This window comes from Podarcis muralis, chromosome Z (assembly GCF_964188315.1).
Source record: "Podarcis muralis chromosome Z, rPodMur119.hap1.1, whole genome shotgun sequence".
Taxonomy (NCBI): Eukaryota; Metazoa; Chordata; class Lepidosauria; order Squamata; family Lacertidae; genus Podarcis; species Podarcis muralis.
In genome coordinates, this window is record NC_135673.1 from 7,799,363 (window position 1) to 7,822,921 (window position 23,559).

Here is a 23,559-nt window from a genome sequence, read left to right on the forward strand (position 1 = left end):
ATATAACTCAAACAAGGGGCAACAGAATGCAACAAAGTGATCATGCCTTAACCTAATGTTGTAATAATAATAATAATAATAATAATAATAATAATAATAATAATTATTATTATTATTATTATTATTATTATTATTATTATTATTATTATTATTATTTTATTATTTATACCCCGCTCATCTGGCTGGGTTTCCCCAGCCACTCTGTGCAGCTCCCAACAGAATATTAAAAACACAATAAAACATCAAACATTAAAAACTTCCCTAAACAGAGTTGCCTTCAGATGTCTTCTAAAAGTCAGATAGTTGTTTATTTCCTTGACATCTGATGGGAGGGCGTTCCACAGGGAGGGCGCCACTACCAAGAAGGCCCTCTGCCTGATTCCTTGCAACCTCGCTTCTCACAGTGAGGGAACTGCCAGAAGGCCCTCAGCACTGGACCTCAGTGTCCGGGCTGAACGATGGGGGTGGAGAGGCTCCTTCAGGTATACTGGGCTGAGGTTGTTTAGGGCTTTAAAGGTCAGCACCAACACTTTGAAATGTGCTTAGAAATGTACTGAGAGCCAATGTAGGTCTTTCAAGACTGGTGTTATATGGTCTCGGCAGCCACTCCCAGTCACCAGTCTAGCTGCCACATTCTGGATTAGTTGCAGTTTCCGGGTCACCTTCAAAGGTAGCCCCACATAGAGCGCATTGCAGTAGTCCAAGTGAGAGATAACCAGAACATGCACCACTCTGGCAAGACAGTCTGCGGGCAGGTAGGATCTCAGCCTGCATACCAGATGGAGCTGGTAGACAGCTGCCCGGGACACAGAATTGACCTTAGTTGGGTGTGAGTGTGTGTAGATAGAACATTCATTGTTCCACCAACTTCACCTACCTGGCTTCACCTACCACTGGCATATGGCCCAGAAGGGAATGTGGCCATCAGGATTAAAGAAGTCCGCAGCCCCTGCTATAACCCATAGCACTGCCTACTATTATATTATGAGATCCTGTATCTCTTTAAATGATGGTGAAACCATTCCCCCCACCCACCCAACCCAGACAGCTATTCCCTCACCCTGGCAGATTATGCACTGCAGTAACAAACCTGATTCTTTGCAAGATCGTCATCTCTCTGTATTTGAAGGATGTAGCCTGTCTTGCAGGTGACATTGCACTGGGCACCATTAAAACGCCCCGCACTGGAGAAGGTCAGCACAGCGTTCTCAATCTCCAGTTCTTGGCAATCAGTGGCTTTGCAGGAGTAGTGGACACAACTGTTGGGGGAGAAAAGGAATATATATGCTTCTTGGTGGTTTACAAGTACAAAACCAACAACAATGTGCACAATTAAAATACACAATAAAGCAATAAAACACCTGTAATCAAAATGCTCAATAAAACAAGTTCATCTAGGTTGCATTCACACAGCACTTTATTCCATTTTCCCAGCTGTAAATTTCTGCATTATATTTGAGCTTTCATACAACATAAAAGCCATTTCTGGAAAGCGAGCAGAATATAGTGGAAGTTTTGTGCTCATTTCCATGTTAATTGGTTCCAAAAATAATCCATTTGCAACCCCATAAACCCAGAAAATTGCAGGAGTAAAGTGACAAAACTTGAGGTAGTATGCAAGCTTACAGCTCCTCCCTGGTGTTTTCATGGAGGAATCATGGGGGAACCAAAGCAGGTATGTGAGGAATGGGAGGGTGGGGGGCAGCGAACCTGTCCAATGAGATTCCCACTGGTGGGAATTAAATTTATCATGACACACCAGCATATGGGTCAAAAAGCCGCAGTTGCTTAACACAACAGGTACTACAGCGTGAAAGGAACATTAGAAAACAGAACATAAGCACTAGGAAAACTAACACAACACTCCCCGCATCCAACTGCATCCCAAAACAGTACTATGTTCAAAACAGTGAAAACGGTAATTAAAACAGGAGGTTGTAGCTTATCCTTTAAAACCGCTCAGCAGTTTCAGTGCCCCTGCAATGTCCAAGCCCATCATTTTAGCCATGGAGTCCCATGCAATTGCTTCCCCCCACCCCCCTTAAATTATCCTTACAACATGCAAAATTCTTCCCTCGCCAAACCTTTCAAGGACTATGTTTCAGCAAGATTCAGCAGGACTCGGCTGAATTATACCTAAGCTCCTAATTGCCAGAAAAACCCACCCCCATTATTCCATTTGGAAGATTGAAAAGGCGAGAGAGGAATGCAAGGAGATCAATACCATGAGATGAAACTGGGGAGGGAAGCATTACGGAAGGAGTGCTAATGATTGCTGACTTTAGCATGGAAGACACTGCATTGGTATTCTATAGCATCCAACAGCTTGCAGAAGGATCAGCCACCCTGCTCTCATTTACCTTCACAGCAAGCCCTTGGATTGAAAGGGAGCACTTTGCCCAAGGCCTGCCTGGTTGTCTTTTTACCTTTATGAGCTAGTTGCAGTGGGGGCTGGTGCCCATTGGGAGACGCAGGGTGGAAGGCAGGTAGACCAATAATAGGTGGAGGCAGAACCAATGACAGGCAGAGCCACTGGGGGCTGGCAGGAGGCATACTGGAGTTGGTGGCCCCATTTGTCCCATGGACCAGCCTCCACTGACCGCTTGCAGCACAGCACTTTAAGCTGATTTTTGCCATGATTCATGGAGCAGTTGTGACAATGTCATAGTGTATCTGATAAAGCTGGGCTTCCCAGAGTGGTCAATACTGGCCCTCCCCCAGATCAAAAAGTGGCTAGGGGTAGAAAAGAAGTGTGCAAGGCATACTGCGAATAATTTAATTAGGAACCAGGTGCCTCAGAAATGCCAGTGCAGAGTTCAACTCCCTTTCCAATGATGTTAAAGGTAAAGGTAAAGGTAAAGGGACCCCTGGCCATTAGGTCCAGTCGTGGCCGACTCTGGGGTTGCGGCGCTCATCTCGCTTTATTGGCCGAGGAAGCCAGCGTACAGCTTCCGGGTCATGTGGCCAGCATGACTAAGCTGCTTCTGGCGAACCAGAGCAGCACATGGTAACGCCGTTTACCTTCCCGCCGGAGCGGTACCTATTTATCTACTTGCACTTTGACGTGCTTTTGAACTGCTAGGTTGGCAGGAGAAGGGACCGAGCAACGGGAGCTCACCCCGTCACGGGGATTCGAACCGCTGACCTTCTGATCGGCAAGTCCTAGAGCCACAGCGCCACCTGCGTCCCTCCAATGATGTTACTCAGTATTTAATAGGCTGTTTTATTTTCCCTAACATTTTTTGATTCCTAGTCATGGAGATTGGTCATTAATAAATGTTGACTATATATCAATATAGGGACGCGGGTGGCGCTGTGGGTAAAAGCCTCAGCGCCTAGGGCTTGCCGATCGAAAGGTCGCGGTTCGAATCCCCGCGGCGGGGTGCGCTCCCGTTGTTTGGTCCCAGCGCCTGCCAACCTAGCAGTTCGAAAGCACTCCCGGGTGCAAGTAGATAAATAGGGACCGCTTACTAGCGGGAAGGTAAACGGCGTTTCCGTGTGCGGCTCTGGCTCACCAGAGCAGCGATGTCACACTGGCCACGTGACCCGGAAGTGTCTCTGGGCAGCGCTGGCCCCCGGCCTCTTGAGTGAGATGGGCACACAACCCTAGAGTCTGTCAAGACTGGCCCGTATGGGCAGGGGTACCTTTACCTTATATATCAATATATCTCAACTGCATTTTATTTATAGTCATAAGGATTTGGGTTGGGGTTGCTGACAACATTATAAGCTCATCAAGAGATCAAGGGATGAACTCAGAAGTTTGGGAAATGCTGTGAAATCAGCACGGGTTCAAACTTCTGTCATGCATTTCACTATCACCTCACCCCCAAGAGAAACAAAATGTGTACAAAAACCCATATATGGGGGGGGACAGCACACACAAATTAAGTGGAAATGATGTACAGAAACACACTATATTAACATACAGAAATTTCTTGCAAAAATGGGCAGAACTATGCATAGTAAGAGAAACACATGGGTTTTCTGGTGCGTTTTGTGTAAAACATATAAAACATGTATACACACTTTGATGCATTTTGTTAAGAAGAAGAAGAATTTGATGTGTAAATGGGTTGCACTGAATTTATAATTGGAAAAATGAGAAAATGAAAAGAACAAAAATTGATAAGACGGGTTGGGTCACAGGATGAGCAAAAGGCACAAGATTTTGGAAGTGCATTGATAAACACTAAGAGGCTGCTGTTTTGCGGCTGGTGATTGAATTCGAGAAGCTGAGAGGCTCTTTTGAGGTGACAGGTATCCCCTTCATATGTGGCACAAAATCAAACACAGGAACCAAATCTACTCTTACAGTGAGTGCTTTACATCCATGCGCATGCCCTCCCTCCAGCACCTGCACAGATGTAACTTGAAGAGGGTGATAACACAGTCCACCTGGCAGAAGCCAGCTCTTGGCTGGCCTGGCAAGGTGGATGGCAATAAAACAAGGTTTAGTGGAACCAAGAAAAGCAAGTGTACTTTCTTCCAACTGCAAAGTATGCAGAGCAGTGACATAATTACACTGCAAGGAAAACACAGGCTACCTGTCTGTGGGGATACAGTAGAAAACTCAGAGCAAAAGAAAAGCAAAAGTAAGAGGGGAAAGGGGGGGGACAGGGAAGAATGAGAATAGAAAGCAAGTCACTCTTTACCTTAAAAAATATATCATTGTAAGTGTCATTGCTTTGGGGAGAAGTGGGACTCTTGGACCCTTCACCTAGAACGTTGACTGAGCTTTCAGCATGCACACCTTTGGAAGCCCAATGTGGCATTGGCAAATTTCAAAAGCATCTCCACATGGCATGTAGTTAAAACCATGGGATTTTGCTAACATAAGGTGTGGTGATATCCACCAACTTGGACGGATTTAACAAGGAAGTGAAAATTATACAGATAATAAAGCTTACAAGTTATGATGGCCATGCATTACTTCTGTTCAGAGCTTTTTTTTCAGCGGAAACTCACCAGCACTCAGTTCCAACACCTCTAAGGTGGGCACCATTGCCATTATAAGAAAACAAGGGAGGCATTCATGGTGAGTTCCGGCTGGGGTTTGAACCTGGGACATTCCACTTGCAAGGCAGATGCTGTCCCACTGAACCACAACCCTTTTCCTTAGGAATTTGGGTGGCTATGGTGGGGACAAAATGTGGGGCAAGACAAGCCTTTGGTTTGATCTAGCAGGTTCTTCTTCCTCTAGTTTTAACCACCTATTTCAATAGGTCTACTCGGGGTAGACCTATTTACTCCTTTTATTAGATCAAGAAGACCAAGATAGTTGCATCCATAGCAATAAAATAAAATAAAATAAAAAAAATAAAATAATAAAATAAAATAAAATAAATAAAATAAAATAAAATAAAATCAATGCAGACAACATGCTCTGACCTAGATACAAGGCTTCTGATCTCTGTGTTGAAATGAGATGAGTAAGTTCAGAAGCCCAGTGAACAGCCGGATCAAGTTTCAAATGAGAGGTCCAGTTTATGGATGTCTGGCCAAGTCCCAAGGCAGGAGGAGACAGAGACAGAGAAAGACCCATTGCTGCAGAGCAATGTCTGAAAGCATTGGCGAAGGGATGGTGGGTGGTAGTGGCAGAATCACATGTTCAGTTTGCTTCTCCGCCTTCCCTTTAAGCTCTTATGAGCTTAAAATGTTGGAGCGGAAATTCTTATCACAGCATTCAAGCGTACACTTTGTGATCAATCAGTGCCAATGCAGTAAAAGGTGGGAGGCAACTGAAGGGTTTTAATTCGTAGGGCAAAAAATCAAGGCCACACTTCTACAAAATTCTGAAGCCATTTTTTGCAGAAGGTGTGTGTGTGTTTTTCAAAAGGGTACAGAATTCTTCTTTAAATAATAATGATGATGCCTTATTCCTGTAACAACCAGTGCTTTGATGGAACTATCTCTTTGAATCTCTGGAAGAGGACACCTTTCTTAAGGTTTGGCAAATCAATGCAATCGCTCAAGAAAATGGATTAAATACGAGATGATAACTGACTTAAAATTAATAATTCCAATCCACATCTGAAAACTTAAAAAAGAGGGTTTTATTGTTTTTGATGCTTTTGAACATTACCTATATACGTCAATAAACACTGTACAAAATATACACAGAATTGCCTTTGGAAAAAGAAAGGAGGAGGGTATTTTAATTTTTAAGGCTGTTATGATTGATACCTTTGGTCAGTGCTTTTTTTCTAGAAAAATGGGTGCCAGTACTCACCATGAAGTTGTCACAGTAAGTAACAGTAAAGTACAGTAAAGCCTCTACAAGGTTAAATTACGTATAAATGCACATATCAATGAAAATTGCATAGAAAGATGCATTATATTAAAGGAAATTGCTGTGCAAAAATGTGTACATTAGGCAAACTTCTATACAAAAATCTGCATATTTAGATAAATTTGCACTAAAATGCTGGTGAATTTCCACTGGACTTTTTAAAATATAAAAGAAAAGAAAATGGAAAACTGGTGTGGAAATATCAACAAAGATCTCATTAAATTAAATTGACTTCTCCAAATTTTCCCACCCACCAGTTTGCAATTTATTTATATTTTTGAAACAAGAATTTATTGTGAAAAATCCATCAGCATATTAGTGCAATTTTCTCATAATATACACATTTTGGTATAAATTTTCCTCAATATGCACATTGCTGCAAAATGATTTCCCTTAATATAACACAATTTATTGTATGTTATTCTCACTAACATGTGCATTTTCGGGAACACTATCTTAGTATGTGTACATTTGCACACTTCACTTGACTGAAAGATACATTTCAAAATTCAGAGAAGTGTGAATTTCGAAGGATAGCCCTGTTTCGGTTTCCATTGTGTTTCAAAAAGCACATGTTTAATAGATTCACTTTAACTGAAACTGAATCAAACGGATCACCCACCCCTAGTCCAAAGTCAAAAATGAGTGCAACAATTAATTTTACTTCTGTACAGTAGAGTAGTTTCTTAGCACCCCCCCCCATCCTCCATCTATGCAACCAATAGACATTAAAATAGTGGAAGGATACATACCATCCAGGCCAAAAGAAAAAAGGGTGTGAAGCATGTGGTCTGCAGAGAGGGAGGAGTGGCCTGGAGAAGGTCCCAAGGGCCAGACAGAGAGGCCAGGAGAGTTGCATTTGGGCTGGAGGCTCCCTGCCTCTACTCAGGATGTTGCTGCCCTACAACTCTCATGGCCTTGCTGAGTGAGACTAATGGAAGGTGCGGCACAGCAACACCCAGAGGGCCCCATAGGTTCCAACACCTATGGTATATGGGAAGAACCTTGGGGAGAAGAGCCCTTCACTTACTCCCTCATTCCAAGCCACAAAGAGCTTTAAAGGTGAGATCAGGTGCTGTGCAAGACCATACTGTGTTTATACCATACCCTACAATATTTTTTCCAATTAAAATGGGGGTGTCAACAACAACAACAACAACAACACCGCACCCATCTGACTGGGTTGCCCCAGCAAAAACCTCCCCATACAGGGCTGCCTTCAGATGTCTTCCAAAGGTTTATAGTTAGTTACTTATCTCCTTGGTTCAGGGGTCACATAACTCCATACCCTCCAACATTCCTCTAAAGAGAACAGGGACATCATAAGGAAAAGCGGGATATTCCGAGATCAAATAAAAAACCAGGACAGCTTCTGTGAATTCAGGACTGTCCCTGGAAAATAGGAATGCTTGGAGGGTCTGTTATACCCAAGCCCACCCAGTGAGCTATATAGATAAATGTAGATTTCAATCTCAGGTCTCCACTGATCCTACACACACACACACACACACACACACACACACACACAAACACACACACAGTGCTGTGAAAATAAATTGGAAGTGAAAAGAATTATGTACAGCTACTGGAAGTGGGGTGCAAGATTGTGTTAGAATGGATCAAGGTCTTTCTTTCTTTCTTTCTTTTTCTTTCTTTCTTTCTTTCTTTCTTTCTTTCTTTCTTTCTTTCTTTCTTTCTTTCTTTCTTTCATGCAGAGAGAGCCTGCCCTCTTTGAGTTGCGACTTCTATTCCAGGATTTTCCTAGCATAGATTGAAGCTGGACCATGAAAGCCGAGGAGAGACAAAGGAGGTGGAAATAATCTACTGACATTTTCCCATGTGGGTTAAATGCCCCGTCTGCTCCCATTCACTGGGAAACTCCATGGATTCTGCTGGCAATGCCAAAGGTCAGGCACAGCTTTTCTCCTCCTGCTTCTTATTATCCCCTTGATCAGGCCTACAGAGGCTGGAAGTCTATGGGTGGTAAAGACACGGGAGGGTGAGAGAGGCGGGGTAGGGAGAGAAGAAAGGACTCACCTCTGCTCAGCCGGGCTATAGGTCTGTCCGCTTTGGCAACTGCTGACGGTGATGGGGTCAAAGTTTTGGAAGGAGCGCAAGGCCACCCCAGAGATGGCCACGAACGGAGAGCTGAAGGTGATCAGGATGGCCTGGGTATGGTAGAAATGTTGGCTAAGGTCATGAATGACAGGGATAATCAAAGGGTTTTTCCTGCAGCTCAAGCCATGGATTCCTGTCAACAAAGGAAGTAAGGGGTGATGGAGGAAGGAAGGAAGGAGGGGGGGGAGAGACAAGAGTTTTAAATTGTTGTTTTGTTTTCCTTTATTTATTTATTTTTATTCACTTACAGAATTTATACCCCACTTTTCACATGTGTCTCAAAGCGGATCACTAAACAAACAAACAAACAAACAAACAAATAACACGACATCTCAAATTTAAAACTTAAGATCAAAATATCAGATAATAACAACATTGGAGCAGCATGTGTGGTGTATGAGAAGAATTATATATATATATATATATATATATATATATATATTAATGTTCCTGCTACAGAAGTTCTATCTGCGGTATGGGATCTATGACTCATTGAAACGTAAATCAGTAATCAATAAAAAAAATCAAATTGACCTTGATTGGGTGAGGAATATATTAGCAATTAAAGCTTTCCTCTGATGACTTTGGACAAAGAATGGACCCCAAAATATTTTGAATAATTAATCTGGTTTTCTCATAAGACAATTTTTACCTGCCGTCTGAAACTTTGAAGGGATGCCCGAAGCATTTTTGTGTGTGCAAAACTCCTTGAGCATTTTGCAAAAAAAATAAAATAAAAATGGTGCTGCACATTTATATGTAGACAACGCATGCTGTTTTGATCCTAAAATAACTTATGAATGTTCATGGAAGTTGGGGGAAGTGTCCTCTTCCCCCCTGCCTCGTGAAGCTCCCTATGCTTCCCCCTCCAAGCTGATAATATACAAGAGGCCCTTTTAAAAATTGTTGTATTGCTTTAATCGTGTATTTTGATCATATTTTAATGTGTGCATAAACTGCTTTAAGACTTTGTAAACCACTTGGAAACCTATTTTGCCATTAAGCAGTAAATGACAGTAATTGTAGTAGTAGCAGCAGCAAAGTAAAGGGGAAGAACTGTAGTTTAGTGATAGAGCATCTGCTTTGCATACAGAAGGTCCCTGATTCAATCTTTGGCATCAGTCAGTCAAGGCTGGAAACGTCCCCTGTCAGAATCCCTGGATAGCTGCTATCATTAACAGTAGACAATATTGAGCTTAATGGACCAGTGGTCTGATTCATTTTAAGGCTGCTCTCCCTTATACATGGAGGGCAGCACCCCTGAGCAATGTGAGACGAGATAGGGAGGAATCCTCGATAACTGAGCGGAAGTTTGACTGTGATCAAATACTTCATTCACATGAGCTATCTAGATAGGAATTCAGAACAATGCTGTTGCCATACAGACACATTTCACTGATTTATTCTCCCTCCCTTTTACTGTTGATTTTTAGGATTTAAAGTGCACCTGCAGTGCCTGTCCGCTCAGTGAAAATACTTTTTGGTCTTTTTCAGGGCTACTGTAACTTTATGTAGAAGCTTGCAGCTTCTGCCTCTGTTCAGCAAGAACATGACTTTACTGAATTGCCTCTTAATTAGACCACGATAGAGACAGGAACCTGCAGAACAGTTTTCCTTTCATTATGAATTTATTTTTTGTAAAGTAGTGCTATTTTTAAAAATTGCAGGTTGTAGGAGAATTTGTACTACAGTGGTACCTCGCAAGACGAATGCCTCGCAAGACAAAAAACTCGCTAGACGAAAGGGTTTTTTGTTTTTTGAGCTGCTTCGCAAGACGATTTTCCCTATGGGCTTGCTTCGCAAGACGGAAACGTCTTGCAAGTTTGTTTCCTTTTTCTTAACACCGTTAATACAGTTGCGACTTGACTTCGAGCAGCAACTCATAGAACGCGGTGTGGTAGCCTTTTTTTGAGGTTTTTAAAGCTTTTTGAGGTTTTTGAAGCTTTTCCAAAACTTTCCCGACACCGTGCTTCGCAAGACGAAAAAAATCGCAAGACGACAAAACTTGCAGAACAAATTAATTTCGTCTTGTGAGGCACCACTGTATTTTAATTATTTTATTTATTTTACTGTAAATTCTTATTGTGGAGTGCCATGAGCTATATCGTATGAAAGCTGCTGCAGTGTTCTGTCCTGGGCCCGTTGTTGTTCAGCATCTTGGATGAAGGGATTAAGGGGATGCTCATCAAATTTGCAGATGACACAAAATTAGGAGGGGTAGCTAATGCCACAGACAGAATCAGAATTCAAAATGACCTTAACAGATTGGAGAACTGAGCCCAAGCTAACAAAATGAATTTTCAATAGGGACAAATGTAAGGTTCTGCACATAGGCAGGAAGAAGCAGATGCACAAATATAGGACGGGGAACACCTGCCTTACTAGCAGCACTTGTGAAAAGGATCTGAGGGTCTTGATGGACCACAAGCTTAAAATGAGTCTACAGTATGATGCTGCAGCAAAAAAGGCTAATGCTGTTCTAGACTGTATCAACAAAATTAGTGTCCAGATCAAGCCAAGTAATAGTTCCACTCTATTCTGCCTTGGTCAGACTGGAATACTGTGTCCAATTTGAGAAAGATGTTGACAAGCTAGAACATGTGCAGAGGAGGGCAACCAAGATGATCAAGGGTCTGGAAACCAAGCCTTATGAGGAACGGTTGAAGGAGCTGGGTACGTTTAGCCTGGAAAAGAGGAGACTGAGAGGAGATATGATAGCCATCTTCAAATATCTTAAGAGCTGTCACATAGAAGAGGGAACAAGCTTGTTTTTTCCCTGCTCTGGAGGGTAGGATTCAAACCAGTGGCTTCAAGTTACAAGAAAACAGATTCCAACTAAACATTAGGAAGAACTTTCTGACAGTAAGAGCTGTTCAACAGTGGAATAGTGTCCCTTGGGAGGTTGCAGATTCTCCTCTCTTTGAAGTTGTAAGCAGAGATTGGATGGCCACCTATCACAGATGCAATAGTTGAGATTTGTGCATTGCAGTGGTTAGGGTCCCTTCGAACCACCTTCAAACTCTATAGTTCTATGATTCTATGAAAGATGGTAGCAAATGCCTTAAATGAATAAAATATATTTCACAGTCAGAAATTTAGAGAAAACCATCAATTAAAGCTCTCTTCCCCACAATTGAACATGAACTGACTAAATAACAGATGTAGTACAGAGCTGCTAGCAAGCTGAATGGAAAGCAATTAGAGTCAAAATCTGGAGACCAAATCTTCTAATTAAAATTGCATAGGATCTTCACTGAACAGGACTAGTCCAGAATAAGTATTACAAGAGGACAATATAGTGTGTATATAAACTGCCATGTGGAAACATAGCTTTAATTCTGCTTCCAAACAATTTTGGAAAAGCAGAGCTTCACGCTCTGCTAAAAGACCTAAGTGGAAATTACTTCAGACACTTTTCTGCTTTCTTATTCAGGTTTGAAGAAGTTATTATGATTGTATGGACAAGCTCGGTGCCCCAAATCCACTGAAAACTAACATATAATGCAAGCTATCCATCATGCATTCATGTATGCAATTGGTATAGTAATATAATTAGTTGTCAGGTTTGGATCAGAATACCTAAAATATTGCCTCACCCATTGTATACTCAACTGACTCTTCAGGAGTGAGGCTCCTCCAGATTCTACCACATCAAGAAATCCATTCCATATGATATAGGAATAATGCCTTAAGTGTGGTGGCCCCAACCCTTTGAAACTGCCTCCCATTATATATCAGACAAACACTGTCTCTCTTATCTTTCTGAGCTTGCTTTTCCAACCTTGATTTTCACCATCTAGGTCTCAAAGCAGCTTGTGATGACAAAAATATACAACACAGGCAATTAAAAATGCAAATTAAACCTCAACAATTTAAAACCCCAATAATTCGAAAGCAGACAATTTAAAACCTCAGAAAATCTTTTAAGTGGAGAGGGTTTGTTTGTTTTTTAATCCAGTCTGTCTCAGATTTGAAATTGGTTTCATAGATGAATTTATCTGAATTGTTTTCATGTATATGAAATTGCTTTACACATGCTTTTATTGCTGACGTTTTTACTGTTAAATCTATCTGAGGCAATTTCATAGGAAGAGATTCACAGGTGGGGTGAAATAAATAAAATATATAAATAACCACTTCCCTCCAACAGTTTCAGTGACAGTGGAGGCTGGTCCATCAGAGCAAATGGGGCGCTGACCCACCAACCTGAACCAGCCTCCACCTACATGCCTTCTCACATACATGAGGCATGGCCCTGCCTGCCACCTCCCTGCTCCACTTCTATCTCAGTGTTTGTTCCTTCAAGAGGAAGGAGAATGGGGCCAAAGCTAGAATTAATTGGCTCCATCTGCTCATGTGCCTGAATCAACCTGCCGTAGGTCCCTCTGCCTTCCACCCTCTCCGTCCCAGTGGATTACCAGCCACCATCTGTGATGTACAGATTCTAGCTAAAGTACAGCAGCAGAAAGTACTGCCAACTTTCCCCAGTCCCATGAAATTATATGAAGGAGGGTTCTATGGGTGTTCCCACCCCCCTTAAAATATTCAGTGAATGCCCATTTATTTACTTTATTTAGTAGTAGTAGTAGTAGTAGTAGTAGTAGTAGTAATAATAATTTATACCCCGCCCATCTGGCTGGGTTTCCCCAGCCACTCTGGGCAGCTTTCAACAAAATATTAAAATACAGTGGTCTAGCTGTTTCGTTAATAGTTGTTTTATAGATTGTAATTGTTTTCCTGATGATTTATTAATTATTCTATATGGTTTATGCTGTTTTGTGATATTCTAATATGTTATTTATTCTTTCTAAGCCATTTTGCATTTTTTTTGAATGAAAAGCAGCATAGAAATATTACAAATCAAATCAGCTTATCTTATTAAATTTATAGGCCACTTGATTCAGGGGGGGGGGGAACCTCTAAGACAGGGGTTGGCAAGGCTTACCTTGCCTGGGCCAGTTCACTGCCATGGAGCCCCCTCTGTGGGCTGGATCGCGGGCAGTGTGAGTGTGCATGCCTGCGATTTCGGCGCCTGCATCTGTGCAGATACGATTTCTGGTGCCGCAAAAGCAATTCCCGGTGCCGTGCTGCACTGCTTTAGCGCAGCACGCGGGGACTCACCAAGTGGGCAGCTCGGTTCAGGGGTGGCTCATGAGCCATTAAAACAACTCCCATGGGCCGCTTGTGGCCCATGGGCCTTAGGTTGCTGACTCCTGCTCTAAGATGTTTACAAAGGATGAAACAGTAGCATCAAATAAATAAATAAATAAATTCTCAACCATACACTAAAACATACCAATGTAAAAATACTATCTGGAGCACTCTGAAACAACGGCTTTTATGATAGTGCAACCAAGACTTCTATTTTATCCTAAGGTGAAGGACAATAGCCAAACAGGCAGAGGGGTTCTTACCAAGGTCATGGCTCTGGTCTTTGGTGTCAACCAGTTGAACAGAAATGGTCTCCTGCTGATCGAGATCTTCGGTCCCATCTGCAACCAAGTGGATTATAACGGCGGCAGCAACCATTGGTTGTGAAAAGGAAGCCTGGAGAGAGAAGGAAGAAGAACACCAAGATACAGGACTTGCTGGTTTCCTGCGTGGCCCCTCTTGAAGCAAAACAATTGCTGGCTGACACTTAAAAGTGTATGTAGGGATGGATTATAGATCAGTGGCTGAGAACATGGTAGGCATGCCTGATCAGGCCAATGGCCCATCTAATCCAAAATCCTGTTCTCGGTCAAGGAGATCCCTCTGGGAAACCTGCAAGCAGGACCTGAGTATGAGAGAACTCTCCCCTCTGTGGCTTCCTGCAACTGGTTTTCAGAAGCATTACTGCCTCCAACTGTGGAGGCAGAGCAGAGCCATCCTGGCTAGGAGCCATCAGTAGTCCTCTCCTCCTCTATGAATTTGTCTAATCCCCTTTTAAATTCACCCAAGTTGGTGGCTATCCCTGTCTCTGATAGGAGTGAGTTCTATTGTGTAACGATGCACTGTGTGAATATGTTCTTTCTTTTAACAGGTGCTAGGTTGTGGGGGTTTTTTTTGTGTGTGTATAAAGGTAAAGGTAAAGGGACCCCTGACCATTAGGTCCAGTCGCAGACGACTCTGGGGTTGCGGTGCTCATCTCGCTTTACTGGCTGAGGGAGCCAGCATACAGCTTCCGGGTCATGTGGCCAGCATGACTAAGCCGCTTCTGGCGAACCAGAGCAGCACTCGGAAATGCCGTTTACCTTCCTGCCGGAGCGGTTCTTATTTATCTACTTGCACTTTTTGATGTGCTTTCGAACTGCTGGGTTGGCAGGAACAGGGACCGAGCAACGGGAGCTCACCCTGTTGTGGGGATTCAAACTGCCGATCTTCTGATAGGCAAGTCCTAGGCTCTGTGGTTTAACCCACAGTGCCACCCACTATGTGTGTGTGTATGTGTGTGTGTGTGTGTATATATATATGCATATGCATATGCATATCATTCTCCTGCAAAGCAACAGGTGTACAGCAATGTAAAAGCAATCAATCAAACAAAACATTTAGAAGCAATATAGAACCATCATTAAAATGAATGGCAACCCCAGAAAACTGTAAACTTCTGAATAAGCCTGTCAACATTAACAACAACAAAAGTCTTCAAGAGATGCCTGAAAATCAAAAGTGAGGCTGCCTGCTGAGTTTCTGTTGGGAGAAAGTTCCACAGTATGGGACTGATGACACCAAATGCCCAAATGCTGGTTAAGGCCAGAATTTCTCTGGAAGACCTCAGTGATCAAGCTGGGCTATATGGTTGTCCTTAAGGTAATCTGAACCCAATTTGCTCATGTTCAGTCCTTGCCATCTCAGGATAATATGCCTGCATTACAAAACGAGAAATATGTGTATTTTTTTAGAGGGGGTTAGTTCTTAATAACATTTTTTTGGGTAAAATATATTGTTTCTTCTTGACCAGTGAATTGCCAAAGTGTGCCTTAACTAAGGGAAATGCTTTATAGCTGACAGGGAAATGAACTTATTTTCCCCTCCCTCTTTCATCTTCTCTTCCTCTCTTTTTCTTCTTCCATTCTTTGTTATGAAGAATGCAAGAAGAGTCCTGCTGGTTCAGGCCAAAGACCCATCTACTCCAGCACCCAGGTTTCACAGTGGACAACCAGCTGCCTCACCACCACAAAAACAACTCTCCCAGCTAATTTGTGATTGCCAACAACACTGGTCTTGTCTGAGGCCAATGAATTGTTGATTTATGACACATGGGAGATAATAGATGCATTATGAACATGACAATGCTTGCACTAAAGTATGTTGTTCCACCCATAGAGAAACTGTTTCTGGGAGGAAGAAAGGCCATAGGGAAAGGAAAGACATGTGTATGTAATGAGTGTGTGGGATGGAAGAAAAAATAGTTTTGGTTCAGATTTTAATGTAAACCCTACCCAACATGCAATTTTTAAAACAATATGTCAAATGAGACACAAGCCGTCCTTCAAAATTTGCAGTTCCCAGGATTTGGGGATGTAGTTTCACAGCCCAATAAAGTACCAAGATGCGTACATCAGAGGAAAAAAATGCATAAAAATGTAAGTGTTGCAGAAAATAGCACCTATGGTGTATTTATACCACTTGATTGTAAATGGCACCACAAAGTTTACATTGTGTGCCATAAAGCAGTATACATTATGGTTTACAGAGGTGCTATACCAGTGACAATTGATGGCGAAGATGAGCACATCAGGCAAAATTGCTCACGAAGATGTACATTTTAGGAGAAATTTGCAAAAATAAAAATAAAAATACGGTGAATTTTCATGAAGGCTTCTTTTTTTAAAAAAAATGAAATTATGCAGAAATGTAAAAATTGAACAAGCATGGAAAACTGAGAAATCAAAATGTATCAACCCCCTCTCCCTTTTCTGGACTTTGTATCTATTTGTAACTTGGAAAATTTACAAACCTTCAGTGAATAGTTTCTCTTTCTCTCGCTCTCTCCTTCTTTCTCCCCACCCCATGCAATATCTTACCTTGAGCCAGAAAACAGTCTGGGTGTTGTTGGCAGTGCATGGGTACCAAGCATGCTGAGATATTCCATCACTGAAGTCATTCGCTTTGGTTCGGCACACCTAAGAGAAAAGAAGAAGGAGAATCAGCATGAAGTCGAACTGAGCTCTATAAAAAGTCATGGTAAAGTCTATAAAATGATTGAGTAGCCAATGTGGCACCCTTCAGGCATTGGGGACAACTCCATCAGTCCCAGTCAAAATAGCCAATGGTCAGGGATGATGGGAGCTGTAGTCCAAAGCATCTGGAGTGCATCAGATTGTCTTCCCCTGCTGCAATAAGAAAAGGATAAGTTCTTTATACATTTCTTGTTTAATATTTGTTGGGGGAATAAGACAATTAAGCTAAAGATGGTTATCACAGAATTTTAGAGTTGGAAGGGACCCCAAGGGTCATCTAGTCCACCCCCTGAAATGCAGGAATCTCGGCTAAAGCATCAATGACAGATGCTTAAAAACCTCCAAGGAAGGAGAGCCCATCACCTTCTGAGGGAGACCGTTCCACTACTGAACGGCTCTTACTCTCAGAAAGTTATTTCTGATGTTTATGGAGATTATGGAGGAATGAGTTGCAAAACAAATGCACAATGCATCTCTCAAGCACAAAACAATAAAAATGGAGCCAGTGTGGTGTAGTGGATAGATTGCTGGGCTGTGAGTTAGTGAGCTCCAGGTTCAAATCTCCATTTGGACATGAAACTCACTGGGGACTTTTGGCCAGTCATTATTCTGTCAGTCTAACCTCCCTGACAGGCTGTGGTGAGAATAAAATAGAGTGGGGGGTGGAAAATCATATACACTGCATTGAGATGCTTGGAGGAAAAGCATGATATACATGTCATAAACAAACAGAACCACAGAGTTGGAAGGTGTTTGTCTACTCCAGCACCCAGCAGATGCAGGAAATCTGCTGCTACAACATCCCTGATAGATGGCCCATTCAGTCTCTCCTCAAAAACCTCTAACCAAGGTGAGTCTACCATCAACAAATGCAGTCTGTTAAACAGTTTATTTACCAGGCAACAGGGGATAAACAAACAAACAAATGTGAACTAGCCATGGTAAATAGGGTGAGTTGTAGTAAAGCAAAGGACAGTCTCAGAAGAGAGAATGTAAGCCTAACTTGGTGGTGTAACCAGTGCCCCCTCTGGTCTTCCTGCCCCTGTCCACAGGCCAGGCACCAACAGTTGGACAGGTTAAGCATTGGTCAAGGGCCTCAGGGGCTCAAAGGGGCCCATTGCTGGCCCAATCTGACCACAATGTTATTTTCTGCCCTCTCTGCAAGATCGCTGGATGCTTCTCAATGGTGAGCAGTGGATGGTGGTGTTACTTTTCAGTAGGGGCCAAGCTCAGCTCTCATCTACAATGCCACAGTCCATAGATCTATGAAACTGATCTGTAATCCAGGCTGGACTACAGCTACCCTGGTTGGATGAGGCAAGGGCCTTGCCTGTCTAGGTCTATTTGTGGGCACTTTTGCACCACTGAAAGCATGGGTGAGGAAGCTATTGCCTTCTATCCGTGGTTAGACCTGAGGTAGTCAACCTCTTTATACCTATTGCCCACTAATGCATCTTTCTTGATGGCAAAACTTTCTTACTGCCCAGCAGTGCTCAGTGGAAGGAGGATTCAGCTTGTGCCATAGAACCCCCTACCGCACACCTAGAATCCTGAAACGGCCACTAGTGGGCGGTAGGGACCAGGCTGACAACCCCTGGGTTAGACTGTAACTCCCACCCAACACCAGAAGCCAGCATGACCAGTAGTCAGGGATGATGGGAGGTGGAGCCCAGCAAAGCATGTAGGGAGACAGGTTTTCCTCCTCTGTCCCTCTAGTTGTTGGACTTCAACTCCCAGCAGTCCCAGCAGCCAGCATGGCCAACGATCAATGATGGTGGGAGTTACAGTCCAGCAACATCTGGAGGTCCATGGCTTCCCCATCCTTGGCCCAAATCATTGCCCATCAGCTCCCCTTCAGGCTTCTCCCAGATATTTCCAGCTCTGCAGCTTCTAAGCTTCCTCCTGTATTCTCACACTTTTGTATTAAAGAAAACATGGTAAGCAGAGAAGCTTCCGTGGGGATATTTTCAAGACAGGGGTGATGTCGATGGCAAATGAGTTCCACAGTGGCTCAAGTAAGAATAGTTCCCTTATGTCCAGGAGGAAAAAAGTCAAAGCAATGCAAAAGTAGCGCTCCGCATATTTGGAAACAGAGATGCTGGATTGGCCAAAAGTGAGGTAATGATTTCTCTAATTTGAATCCCCAAAGGCTGAGAGCAAAGGAATCTACGGGCAAAACATAAATCAACTTTAATGGGCTGGAAGAAGTTTTTCAGTTTTGTTTAAAAATAAGGAGGCAGCGGGAGGAAGGAAAAAGAAAACCTTGACTGGAACCGAACCTCAACAAGGCTTGCCAGTGGATAGGGTTACATTTTACAACAGTGCAGGACTTTACATAAACTATCTTTGGCATTTGAAATTCATTCCAGCAATTCGACATGTATCATTTTGCAATTCTCCTTTCTTGCATTTTCAGCAGGCTGCCTCTCATTGGGGAGAATGGATGCTTTCTTTCTTTCTTTCTTTCTTTCTTTCTTTCTTTCTTTCTTTCTTTCTTTCTTTCTTTCTTTCTTTCTTAAATACCTATCCAGTTAGGGGATTTATCTTACCCACATCTGCAGTTTATATGGCTGACACAAATGGACAGCCTTTCTGGAATTCTATGGACATTGTGGCGTGACTCTTCTCTTCCTTTCTCTTCTCTTCTCTTCTCTTTTCCTCTCCTCTCTCTCTCTGAAACCCACTTGGCCCCCAAGAACACAGAGAGGAATGGGAGAGCTGGGGTTTGGCATAGTTCATGTGTCGCTTAATGGATGAGTGAGAAACGATATTAAAAGCTGACCCAAACCTCCACTAAAAAACTTGAGCCAAACCCAAAACAAACCATTGTTGAGGTTCAGGAAAGCTCTGATAATTTAAAATATCTATGTTTTTATTTTTGCTGCTGCTACTACCCCCCTCCAAAAAAACCCCCCACCTCAGCATTTTTCCTGGGTTCTGTCTGCAACCCAGAAGCAGAAATCTTAAAACACAGAGGGGGGGGGGGATCTGGTTGGTAGGGCCCTTTTAAAGTTCTGTTTCTGGATCTGAAAGGCTGTACCATGGGAAGCTACAAGTCAGTGTCATAGCATCTGCCTTTGCATGCAAAACATCCCAGATTCAATTCCCAACAACTGCAGGTAAGACCAGAGGAGACTTCTGTCTAAAACCTTAGAGAACTGTTGCCTGACTTTGTTGGTGCATCATTGCTCTGACTCAGTAGAAGGCAGCTTCCTTTGTTTCTATGATTTGTTACTGTTTAATAAGGTCACATCATTTCTTCTGGAAATTGCCTTTTTGTTTGGTCATTGTCTGCCCTTGTAACTTTCAGACAATCTGTCCATTGATGCCAAGTCCCAAACCTGAGATAGCCACATTTCATATATGTCTGGTTTAGACATTTCCAGCAGTGGTTAGCCAAGCCACTGTTATTAATTGCCAACATGAGGTATTTGGAACCATACATAATGTTTGATGTATTATAGTATTTTAATATTCTTTTGGAAGCCGCCCAGAGTGGCTGGGGAAGCCCAGCCAGATGGGCGGGGTATAAATAATAAATTATTATTATTATTATTTATCTGACTTATTTACCATGGAATAATGATTTCTTCATAACTTCAGTTCTACACAGGTGTTCTGCTGTGTGTAAAACCAAAACACAAGAAGCAAGAGTGGGTTGGACACACTAATGTCCACCCTTATCACTCTCCATCTTGTGGAAAGTGGAGGTCAAAAGAACATAAGAAAGCCCTGCTAGATCAGGCCAACAGCGCATCTAGTCTAGCGTCCTGTTCTCAAAGTTACCAACCAGGTACCTGTGGGAAGCCCACCCACAGAACCTGAGTGCAACAGCACTTACCCTACTTGTGTTCCATTGCAACTCTGGCAGTGGAGGAAGAACATAGCCAATGTGGCCGGAAGCCAATAATAGGTTTATTCTCCAGATCCACCCTCAAAGCAACGCAAGGAAAGCAACAAGGAGCAACCAACTTCATGCTAAGGCAAACATAGGTATTGCCCAAAACTGGTGTCTCCATTTCAACTGAATACTCATAAGGAGCGCTCTGCTGGGGGAGGCCAATCCTGTTCTCACAGTAGCCAGTCAGGTGCCTCTGGGGAACCTACAAGCAAACCCTGAGCACAACAGCACTCTGCTCATCTGAAATTCCCTGCAACTGATTTTTCAGAAGCATAGACATGTGCACAGCTTAATGTTAAAAAAAGGAGGGATTGTGGCGATGAGGAAAGAGTATGAAGTAGCAATCCTGCTCACTCAGCTGCCACAACCTGTGGGGAAGCAGTGGTAGGGGAGAGGCAAAGTTGTAAGGGAGAGAGGAAGCAGAGAGAGATGCAGGCAGGAAAAAAATGGCTGGTGTGGGTCTGGAACAGATATGCAGCTTCTGCTTGCATCTGTCTTTGGAAGCAGCAGGGGCAAAGAGTAATGGGCTGCAGTGGTAGCAGTAAGTGAGAAGGAGGAAGTCATTCTCTAGGACAGGAAGATGAAGAAATCCTAAACTGTTTTGGCAAGTTTGGGTTAGCTCATTACAGTGGTACCTCGAGTTACATACGCTTCAGGTTACATACGCTTCAGGTTACAGACTCCTCTGACCAAGAAATAGTACCTCGGGTTAAGAACTTTGCTTCAGGATGAGAACAGAAATCGTGCAGCGGTGGCACAGCGGCAGTAGGGGGCCCCATTAGCTAAAGTGGTGCTTCAGGGTAAGAACAGTTTCAGGTTAAGAATAGACCTCCGGAACGAATTAAGTATGTAACCAGAGGTACCACTGTATCTAGTTAAATATAAAGATAACAAAAACTGACTGTATCTTTGTCTGTTATCAGTACAGCAAAATTCTGGTATTTTGTATCTCATTTTTTAAGTTTGTATTTTTAAAGCAAAATTTAGTTAGTCGTTAAAAAATTAGTTAAGTTTTGGTTTCTTTAGTTTATTGGATGAATAAAAACAATCCCCTTTATGACTGAGTATGAGTATATATTCAATTAATGTTTGCCTTAAAAAGGAAATTCACAAGGTGCACACCCTAACAAAATGTGCTGTGCACGCCTATATTCAGAGATACACAAGATACACACCTGTATTCAGAGATATACTGCCTCTAACAGTGAATGAAGTTGATAGTCATCATGACTTGCAACCATTGATAGCTGTGTCCTCTAAGAATCTGCCCAATCCTTTTGTAAGAACAAAAATTGACCCAAGAGGGAGCCAAGCCAGTGTTGTGTAGTGGTTAGGAGTGATAAGACTCGTAGTCTGGTGAACTGGGTTTGCTTCCCTGCTCCTTCCCATACAGCTGCTGGGTGACCTTGGGCCAGTCACACTTCTCTGAAGCCTCTCAGCCTCACTCACCTCACAGAGTGTTTGTTGTGGGGGAGGAAGGGAAAGGAGAATGTTAGGCTCATCTACCACCAACAACCATGGTTTTGATGTTGTTTGGATCATGTGAAGGTGCTCAAAATTAAAATATCAGCTCCCAATTGCCCTGGCACTGATCAAAATACTGAAAAATTAGGGACACTGAAATACTGGAAAACAAACCTTCCCAGGTAGGGATGGGTGAGGAATCTGCTGAGCTCAGCTTCCAAAGTGGGTCACATCTAACCTAGTTCTACTCAGAGGATGCTCACCTACATCAAAAGGTCTAAATTAGACTTGCCCATTAACATCAATGGGTCTACTCTGAGTAGGACTAACATTGGCCAAAACCTATAAATGGGGTGCCATCTTGCTGGTTGACACCTCATCTTTGATGGTGGAGCACCCTGGATGTGGTCTAGGAATCAGTCTATAAGTCATTAAGATAATTAACATATATTAAAACAGTGGCTTGGAACCATGGGGACGTTTCTTGTTAACTTGGTACAGGGTCACCAGGGTCTTTAATCAGCCCAGAAGCATGCAAAGCAACCTTGAAGAGACAAGCATCTCTATCTGTTGTCCAAAATTCTCTGATGTAGAGTTGAAAAAGCTGTTTACTGCAAGAGTTGGTCTCTCTCTCTCTCCATGAAATGATTGAATGTTATGCTTAGGTCAGGACATGAGTACAATTGGCCACTTATGATTTCCAGCAACCAGTATTCAGAGCCATGCTGCCTCTGACAGTGGAGGGAGAATATAGCCAGGAATAATGCTGTGGCCATTGATAGTCTCATAATTATATAACATGTTTACTAGAATGGGCCTTTTTGTGGTGGCCCCTCACTTATGAAATGCTCTCTGCAGGGAGGCTTACCTGGTACCATTGTTATATATCTATAGGCACCAGGCAAAAACATCACTCTTCTCCCAGGCCTTTGGCTAATTAAACAATCAATGGTACAGAAATCAAACAAACAAACAAACAACAAACAAACAAACAAACAAACAAACAAACAAGCAGAAAGAATACCATAAATACTGTTACCTATCTCAGATGTTCTCAGAACATTTTTACTGAAGCATTACCTACACTCACCAGAGATGGGGGCACTTGTTTATCCAAGGGTAAACATACAGCTGACCACATATGAGGCAGTGGGCAGAACCTAACACTGTATTAAGGGTGCATTCTCTTTTACCCTCTGCTAGGTATTGCCTACACCATATGGCGGCCACTCTCCAAGGTTTCAGGGATTGAACCTGGGACCTTCTACATGCAAAATGGATGTTCTGCCACTGAGCTACAGCCCTTGTAGATCATAGAATCACAGAACTGTAGAGTTGGAAGGGACACCCATGGTCATTTAGTCCAACCTCCTGCAGTGCAGGAATCTCAACACACAGTTCCCCATCCAATTTGAAACAAGACCAGACCCTGCTTAGCACTGCAAAAATGCACCAGCAGTTTTAATGCTGCACCACTAAAGGTAAAGGGACCCCTGACCATTAGGTCCAGTCATGACCGACTCTGGGGTTGCAGCACTCACCTCACTTTATTGGCCGAGGGAACCGGCGTACAGCTTCCGGGTGATGTGGCCAGCATGACTAAGCTGCTTCTGGAGAAC

The 23,559-nt window shown here is 42.8% G+C and overlaps 1 protein-coding gene across 1 annotated transcript in view; it reads right to left on the bottom strand.

The window, feature by feature from the left end:
* Window positions 1-23,559, bottom strand: part of PAPPA (pappalysin 1) — a 242,765-nt gene that overhangs the window by 69,750 nt on the left and 149,456 nt on the right. The window contains exons 11-14 of the mRNA XM_028715818.2: window positions 16,420-16,518; window positions 13,825-13,957; window positions 8,330-8,543; window positions 1,091-1,259 (exon numbers count right to left, since the gene is read on the bottom strand). Coding sequence (XP_028571651.2) covers window positions 1,091-1,259; window positions 8,330-8,543; window positions 13,825-13,957; window positions 16,420-16,518 — 615 coding nt within the window. The remainder of the gene's footprint in view (window positions 1-1,090; window positions 1,260-8,329; window positions 8,544-13,824; window positions 13,958-16,419; window positions 16,519-23,559) is intronic.